The following is a 9,456-nucleotide window of genomic DNA, read 5'->3' on the forward strand; positions in this document are numbered from 1 at the left end:
GCCTAGGTGAACACCTCCTTACTGGTTAAGGTGCTGTCCAGTGTCCGACAGCGAGGCCCGAAGCAGTGCCGTCGCCTCAACCACCGCCGGCCACTGCCATCAACCGCCACGATGTCGTCGTCCTCCTCCAGGGTGTGTTGCCAATCTGTGGGCTAGGGTGGTGTATCGATTCAGATAAAAAAAAGGAAAAAAATGAAGCAGGGGCGAGAGTGGTTGGTTGGGAACGGGAAAAATATAATATATACCGAAAGCAGAGAAGTTGTTTTTTATCGAAGTAAATCATTTACTCCGATAATGGTGGGAACACGATGCGGGACGTGGGGTGGGATCGAAAGCAAGAAAGTTATTTTTATTATCGAAGTAAATCGTTTACTCGAATAAAGGTAAGTGGTAGAGGCCCGCGATAGGAGTAAATCATTTACATCGACAACGGTAGGAGTGGGATGACGGCACGTAGGGTGGGGTGGGTCTGTGCTGATGCATGTTTGGCGCTCGGAATGCTGCGCTCCTAATAGTAGTTCTGTAGATTTTAACTAATTTAGTGCCAAAAATTTCCGAAATGGTAGGACGGGTAGTGGTGGACCTTACGGTCAGTAAGTTGAACCTAATCACTTGCACGGTTGCACCACAAATCAGTTCATTTGACAAGCCAACACAGTGATTAGAGTGTAGAAAAAGAAGCTCACCTAACTTGTTCATATAACTCAGCTGCTTCCAAAGTCGAAAGCCCTATTTGAAAACGAAGCCTGAGCTGCTTCCCTAGACCAAAAGCTACAGATGCACGATGGATACATATCCGATAGCGTGCTTCCTTGCCTTGCCTCGCCTCCGCCCCCTTTTATGCCACCCCGTGACATCACCGTTGGCATTGCACGAAATCCAAATGAATACAACGTAAACAGCTTCTGCCCGCCGGGCCCCCATGGCCCCATCATCGGCCATCCGAGTCAACCGAGTGAGCCACCCACCATACCAGCAGCTCCCACTCGAGGCGGACATCACATTATCGTCTCGTCTTCCCACCAGCACCTGCCGCGCTCTCCCCCCTCGATTCCCATTTGATCCCACACCTCCACCAACTAGCTGCCACGCTCGCTTTCCCCTGCGACATGCGTGATGTGTGGGCGCTCCACTTGTTAACCATCTCGCGCGCACGCCAGGCTCGGCTCCTCGATCGACGCCATGTCGCTGCGCCGGCTCTGCTTCGTGCTGCCCATGGACGCCGACGAGGTGGTGGTGGTAGCTGGCGCTGCTGGTGAGGAGCAGCCTCGACGACGAGGGATGGCAGCGAGCGGGAGGCTGGCGTCGTACGTCCGCCGCAAGGTCGGCCGCGCGCTGCGGTGCGGGCTCTGCGGCGCCTGGTGCCACCACCGCTCGTCGGGAGTCTGCAGCTTCGAGGACATCGCCGGCGTGGACGCGGTCGGCGCGGGGAAGCTCGGCGGAGGCGCGGGCGGGAGCCCCAGGATCTTCAGCTACTCGGAGCTCTACATCGGGACCAGTGGGTTCAGCGACACGGAGATCCTGGGCAGCGGAGGGTTCGGGCGGGTGTACCGCGCCGTGCTGCCGAGCGACGGCACGACGGTGGCCGTCAAGTGCGTCGCCGGCCGCGGCGACCGGTTCGAGAAGTCCTTCCTGGCGGAGCTGGCGGCGGTGGCGCGGCTGCGGCACCGCAACCTCGTCCGCCTCCGCGGGTGGTGCGTGCAGGACGAGGAGGAGCTGCTGCTGGTGTACGACTACATGCCGAACCGCAGCCTCGACCGCCTCCTCTTCAGACCGGCGGCGGCGGCGGCGCCCGCCGCGTCGGCTCCGGCGCTGAGCTGGGACCGGCGACGCCGCATCGTCTCCGGCCTTGCCGCTGCCCTGTTCTACCTGCACGAGCAGCTCGACACGCAGATCATACACCGGGACGTGAAGACCAGCAACGTCATGCTGGACTCCGAGTACAACGCCCGGCTCGGCGACTTCGGCCTCGCCCGGTGGCTCGAGCACGCCATGTCCGGCGAGGACGCGCCGCCGCCGCAGCTGGAGGTGTCCCCGTCGCCTCATTCCGCGCGGTCGTCGTCGTTTGCTTCCGCGAATTACCAGTTCCGGCTGATGGACACCAGCCGGATAGGCGGCACCATCGGGTACCTTCCGCCGGAGAGCTTCCAGCGCCGGGCCATGGCAACCGCCAAGTCCGACGTGTTCAGCTTCGGGATCGTCCTCCTGGAGGTGGCCACAGGGCGGCGAGCGGTCGACCTCGCGTACCCCGACGACCAAATCTTCATGCTGGATTGGGTGCGTCGGTTGTCCGATGAGGGGAAGCTGCTCGACGCCGGCGACCGCAAGCTGCCGGACGGCAGCTACCCGCTGTTCGACATGGGCCGTCTCATACACCTCGGTCTCCTCTGCTCGCTGCACGATCCTAGGTCTCGTCCCAGCATGAAGTGGGTGGTGGAGAACCTCTCCGGCAGCTGCTCCGGCGACCTGCCACCGCTTCCGTCCTTCCTAGCTCTCCCAAAGTACGTCTCTCTCACTTCCCCCTCCGATTCCGGCACGACGACGAACGCCACGGACAGCACGGTCACCTCTGCGTCGAAGCTCTACGGCACGGCGGCCGGGACGACCATTTACCTCACCGCGGAGAACGGCCACCGCTCCAGAGGTGGCTTGGCTGACAACAGCGGCGGCAGCAGCCAGCGATCGACGCGGCCGCTGGTGGTGATCCCCAGCGTCGACACTCCCCGTGAGATATCGTACAAGGAGATCGTCGCGATCACCAACAACTTCTCCGAGTCGCAGATGGTGGCGGAGCTCGACTTCGGGACAGGGTACGAGGGCTTCTTGGACAACGGCTATGGCGGCAATGGCGCCCGCCGCGACCGCGTCCATGTCCTCGTGAAGCGGTTCGGCATGAAGACGTGCCCGGCGCTGCGCGTCCGGTTCGCCAACGAGCTCCGCAACCTCGCGAAGCTGCAGCACCGGAACCTCGTCCAGCTGCGCGGCTGGTGCACGGAGCACGGCGAGATGCTCGTCGTCTACGACTACTCCCCGGGGAACCTCCTGAGCCACCACCTCCTCCGGCGCGATGGCGCAGGCGCCGCCGCCGTCCTCCCGTGGCGCCACCGGTACAGCATCGTCAAGGCCCTCGCGTCCGCAGTCCTGTACCTGCACGAGGAGTGGGACGAGCAGGTCATCCACCGCAACATCACGTCGGCGGCGGTGTTCCTGGACCCCGACCGTAACCCGCGGCTCGGGAGCTTCGCGCTGGCCGAGTTCCTGTCAAGGAACGAGAGCCACGGCGGCGCGGGCGGGCACCACGTTGCCCTGCCCGCCACCAGCTCTGCTGCGCGGGGCATCTTCGGCTACATGTCGCCGGAGTACATGGAGACCGGCGAGGCCACCACCATGGCCGACGTCTACAGCTTCGGCGTGGTGGTGCTGGAGGTGGTGACCGGCGAGATGGCGGTGGACGTGAGGTCGCCGGAGGTCCTTCTTGTCAGGAGAGCGCAGCGGTGGAAGGAGCAGAGCCGCCCCGTCGAGGCCATCGTGGACAGACGGCTGGACGGCCAGGTTGATCGCCCGGAGCTCGAGCGGTTGGTGAGGCTCGGCATGGCGTGCACCCAGTCTGACCCGGCGGCGCGACCGACGATGAGGAAGATAGTGAGCATCATGGATGGCAATGACGAGATCTTGAAGAAATTCGAGCAGAGGAAGCAGCAGAGCAAGGAAGAGTGGGAGACCACAAATGCTGCTGCTCTGTCCTTAGTAAGAAGACTCCATGCTCTTGCGATACACTGAACACAACGTCAATATGTATATATTTTCTCTAATAGAGAAATAAATTCTGTTATTATAGTTGGACACGATATTTTTATATATATTTATTAATTTCGTTCTTCAAAACCGATCTAACGCATCTCAGCTTGTCCATCTGATTCATATTATAGGTTGATTCCTTTTTTTTTCTAGTCAATTTTTTTCAAGCTTAATCAAATTTATAGAAAAATATAATACTATTTTCAACACAAAACAAACATATTATCAAACTATATTCAATGTTTCATATTATAGGTTGTTTTCTTTTTTTCTAGTCAAATTTTTTCAAGTTTTATTAAATTTATAGAAAAATATAATACTATTTTCAACACAAAACAAACATATTATCAAACTATATTCAATGTTAGATTTAATGAAGCTAATTTTATATTTTAGATGTTGTTAATTTTTTCTATAAACTTGGTCAAATTTAACATAGTTTGACTAGGAAAAAGTTCAACCTGACTTATAATATGAAATGGAGAGAATACTTTGTACTAATGAACTTGTGTCTTGTGGTACACAATCAACTACGTCTCGTAAAAAACCAACTTAGGACGATATATGCCGTTTAGTAGTACTACAAAATATCATATTCTTATTTTAGGTTGTTTTTTATGGGACGGACATAATATGTTTATGTAAGAATAAAAGGGGCTATGAGCTGTTGCATGCAAAAATGCAATTCATCATTCGATTTCCTAGGGTCGTTAGATCTCTGTATCCAAAGGCCGGGAGCCTGAGATCACTGATCCACCTTTGTTGGCCCGTGGACCACCGATCCACCTAACGGGTTAGGCCGTATTAATGGGTCTTTTTTTTTGTCTGGTTTGTTAATTTGTTTCCCTTTTGGATGAAAATGCACCCGTTTGTTTTTTGGGTTTCTTTTGTGTGCTCTATGTGTCGGCTAGGCTGACAATTATTTTAAATCTATCAGGCTGTTCGAGTTTCATTTTTTTTGCCCTATTTGGATGTGTATTTTGGGTTTCCCATGGGTCATTTTTATACTTCTCAACCTTGACAACTGAGAGCATGACAACATCAGACACAATCTCTCGAGTTCTTCTCTCTCTTCATTCTAGAGTATATATCAAAGTTTCCGAGCACAACCATAAACCACATTTATAGTGAAGAATAAACAACTAATAGCATTCAGTTGACTGCGTAGGACAATTTCTATCCGACAAAATAGTTACAATCTATTTTATTTCGAGAACACAAGGTCAGTATAAAACCTATTTCTTTTACAAATGGTCACATTCGAAGATATAAAAAAAAATTCACTTCTTTGGAGAACTAGTAGATTTAAATTCAGCAAACCAAAAAAACTTCATCTCCCATAAGTTGAGCTCAGGAAAAAAACACATGTGCGACTTTGTGGAGAAAATATGCCTTATTTATCTGTTGTGACAAGCATGCGACGACAGACAATAAAAAAATAACAATAGCTAAACTTTAATCTAAATACAACCCGAGAAACTCTTAAAATATACCAAGCTAATTAAGGAAGTGGGAGGCCGACCTAGGGTGTCTATGGTTGTGCTCCACCTGGTTGTCGCGCATTCCACATAGGCCTCAAAGCTAGAGTCTCAAACAAGTTACAAGCTCACTCATGGAATTCCGAGGTCACTCGAGGTGGCACAATATCTTGCTACTAACTCTTGGAATTCCGAGGTGAGACCAGATCCGTTGGAAAGAGGTTTCAATATCTTTACATTAAGTACCCATAAGCCCAAAACAGAGCTCATATGCACATTTAGCGGCAATTTTAAGTCAATTTCTGTAGGTGGCTGAATTGGACTCGGAACTTATACGATTTAATCTCGATATCTTCTAGTTAACTTATGATGTGAGCAATGGTTATATCTATAGTAGCCATGATCACATCATGCATGTTGTTATATTGCTCGAAATTATGGTAGCAGAATTATGGACTTACAAGAATGTTGACCTTGCCCTCGAACGAAGTGTGTACCCTGCCGCTCCTCTTTGTCGGTGCGCACTGACACGTTGCAGACGGAGACGATGATGGTGAGACCTTTGGTCATCCGCTCCTCCTGGTATCTACTCAACTCCACCTCATTTGGCACAGGTGTGCACTGTTGCGCTAAAGCCCGCGAGCTCCTCCACGATGAAACGGCTGCACACGCAGTTGATTATAATGGACGATTCGGTAGATAGATGTTATATAGCGTGTGGGTGAATAACCACTCAGATTTTGATGAGTAACCTATGCTTTCACTGTCGCCGGTGACAAGCACAGTGGCGCTAGCTAGTGAGCTAGGGCAGTGCTAGAACAAAATGGAGGAGGTTCCACTCCCATTCATCGTGTATTTGCTGCATTAGGACACGGTTGTCATCTTCAGGGTCTCAACCTTGTCCACACGTACGTCTCCAGCGAGCAATTGATTGAGAGATCTCTGAACATAGCATTGTAAATAGACAAAATTTATTACAGGACACCATACGAAGTGACTTTTGAGGAAGACACTATAAACATGGTAATTTTCCAGCGAACACCATACCATTAAAATAATAATTTTCGGTTGGAGAGGAGAGAAAAATCGTGTGAAATGTCAAAAATACCTCTGCACCTACATGTCAGCTCTCCCATCTCTCTTCTCTCTCTATCGGCGAACGAGGAGTTGTTGGGCGTCTGCTACTTGGTGTTCGATGTAATCCATCGGCGCCAAGGGGGGTTGGCTACTTGGCCGTGGATTCGCTGCACGGTGGGATGGACGGCACGACGAGATGGCGGTTCTCAGTGTTCGCTATTGAGTCAGCTATCCGGTGCAGTAACAAGGTCAAGCAGGTCTGGATAGTGGCAGGGGTGCGGGATCTTCTATGCGAAGGAGAAGGCGGCGCCATGAGGTGGTCGCACGTGGTGTGCCGTGTGCGGTGTTCGGGTCAGTGATTTCGCTGCAGCGATATGGGCGAACGGGTCCTTGTGGTCGAAGTGGCAGGACCGGCGACGAGACTCGACGCTGAGGCAGGGCCGGCTGGTGGCGCAGTGGTTTTTCTATGGAGCGGATTGCTACTCGATGAGATGGATGCACGGCAATGGCAATGACAACATTCTGAACCATTGTTGGTGTTTGGTAGTGATCTGCTATGGTAGTGAGGCCGGGGATGAGCCTCGAAGATGAGGTGTTAGAGTCAAAGGAAGAATAGCGGTGAGGAGGGTGACGGTGGTGATTGGTGCAGCGCATGGGGAGGGGCGAGGCATATCTGCACGGCGCACAGTCGGGTTTGACTTGGTGCAGAAGATAGCGGCACGCCGTGATGCTGGCTCGAGCTCAGCTGAGAGAGAGCTCAACGACCTCCCTCTATCCTACCGCGCGCGCTGCTTCCTGTCGGTGGCAATGACCTCTATGGCTCTGACAAAGGGGAGAGAGAGAAGGGAGATGTCTTCTCCTAAAAGTCTTTTTGTACGGTGTTATACAACTAAAACCGTGAAGTTAAAATATTATCTAGCAATTATAGCAACTCACCTTTAGATGTTTTTTGGTGATCTCTCTCACACAAATAGCTATAGGTACTTCACGGGTGCTCATTGTTTGTGTGCTAAGAGTTAGGAGGGGATTTATACGTTGTTGTGCAACAGTGCAAGTAGCCAAGTGTAGTGTACTGTGTACATTCGTGTTCGTTTCCGTATCATCGGAAAAATAAAAAAAACTTCTCATGTACTGTAAACTCGAGCTCTCGTTGCTGGGGGAACGCCGTTGCTTGCAGCTGTCTACACAAAGCCCATGTGACCATGTCTGTTTGGGTCCTCAAGAAATGTTCATGGGCCTGATGAATCTGTCCGTGCTCATCTCAGCCCATTATGACCCGTTCTAAGCAAGCCGGCTGGGCCGCATAGGCATTACGATTCGTAATAAGTCCACTTTGAGCCCCTTCAAATATAACTCCAACTTAATTCATATCTCTGAACCACAACCATAATACGGATGTCTTAACCCTCAACTATTAAAAATGGTATAATTTGACTCCTGTGACAAATTTTGAAGAACGGTTTCACTGACATGACACTTTGACTTGTTCAACTTGCTAAGTCACTATGTGGAGCCCACCCATCAGTGACTCTTATCTTTCCTCTCACTTTTCTCTCCATCGGATCGACGCCGGGCCGACGACGCCTATTTGCTGCACGGCTCGTGCTGGCCCCTGGCACGCCGCCGTCCAACTCCACCACCTCCTACAACATCACCATGACGCTGTCGCTGCGCAACCCCAACCTGTACCCAGGCATCAGCTACGAGCCCGTCGCGGTGGCCTTCTCCTTCAATGGCACCCGCTTCGTCGAGTCCGCCACCATGCCGGCGTTCTACCGTACCATAAGCCGAGGAAGACGGCTACGTTCCACGTCACGGTGGGCAGCATTGACAAGCCCTTCAGCAAGCTCACCGCAGCGGGGGTGGTGGCATTTGGCCGGCTAGCTGTGGTCTGCCCGCTGGAGCTATAGCTTGTCGACTCGGAGGTCGCCGCCATCGCGTTCTAGAGGACCAAGTGCACCATCCTCCGGGCCAACAAGTCCGCGGGGTGCTAGCTTGTTACTAACCGGGACTAAAGATTCTATAGCGGGACGGGACTATGTACCTAGTAGTAAAAATTCTTTTTAGTCACGGTTCTTATAATAGCCTTAATATTTGTGTTTTGAGCCATTCGATGAAAGATCAGTTCTCCAGTAGTGGAGAAAAACAAAAAGATAAATAGCCATCTATTTATCATTTTTATTTGTCGTTTTGTAGGTCATGTTTAGAGACTTCATTTTTTTGTCCGGTAGGTTAATATACTTCATGTTATAATTTTCTTTAAAACTTTTTATGATATTTTGTATTATATATTAGAGCAGGGGGATTGTTTTTCTAAAAATACACATTACATTACAAACGATTACAAACGTAGATATTGATAATGCATGCTAACTCCTTTAAATACACATGTACCTTCTATCCCTATGACCAACATATCTTAAATTTGAAAATATCATCATCTGCTACTAACTGTCAAGAAGTGTGAAATCTATAACTTAAATCTGGATATCTGATCTCACCACAGAGAATCCAATTAAACAATTAAACTTTGCTTCACGGTCGGGAGATAATTCTAGTCCTTCCTTCGAGACGGGTAAACACCCGATTGATTGCAAGTGATTCTTCTTGTGAGCATTCCACGGTGGCGTTTGGATCCAGGGATTAAATTTTAGTCCCTATTACATCAGATATTTCGACACTAACTAGAAGTACTAAACATATACTAATAATAAAACTAATTGCATAAATGAGAGTTAATTCGCGAGAAAAAAATTTTAAGCCTAATTAATCCATAATTAGCACATGTTTATTGTAGCATCATATAGGTTAATCATGGATTAATTAGGTTCAATATATTCATATTGTGAATTAGTCCAAGGTTATGGAATAGATTTTGTTATTAGTATAAATTTAATAATTCTAATTAATTAATGTCAAACGACCTCCGCTGATCATCTCTCCGTGGAAAGCTGCATGCATGCAGATCGTGTTAACGACAAAGGCAGCGGTAACGACACTGCCATGCACCCTTGCAGGCTTGCAGCGTACAGAAACGAGGCTATCGAGTGTATCTCGCACTCTCACCATCACGAGCTCTCTGCATCGCGTGCAGAGCATGCGT

The 9,456-nt window shown here is 50.3% G+C and overlaps 1 protein-coding gene and 1 pseudogene across 1 annotated transcript; both read left to right on the top strand.

The window, feature by feature from the left end:
* The first annotated feature begins 625 nt into the window (after positions 1–625).
* LOC4350434 (receptor like protein kinase S.2) lies at positions 626–3,885 on the top strand. Its single transcript, XM_015762286.3, has one exon. The coding sequence runs from the start codon at positions 1,183–1,185 to the stop codon at positions 3,778–3,780; it is 2,598 nt and encodes an 865-aa protein (XP_015617772.1). The 5' UTR covers positions 626–1,182; the 3' UTR covers positions 3,781–3,885.
* A 4,041-nt stretch (positions 3,886–7,926) lies between these two features.
* LOC107278034 (uncharacterized) lies at positions 7,927–8,347 on the top strand (annotated as a pseudogene).
* The last annotated feature ends 1,109 nt before the right edge of the window (positions 8,348–9,456 follow it).

This window comes from Oryza sativa, chromosome 11 (genome assembly GCF_034140825.1).
Source record: "Oryza sativa Japonica Group chromosome 11, ASM3414082v1".
NCBI classification, from domain to species: Eukaryota; Viridiplantae; Streptophyta; class Magnoliopsida; order Poales; family Poaceae; genus Oryza; species Oryza sativa.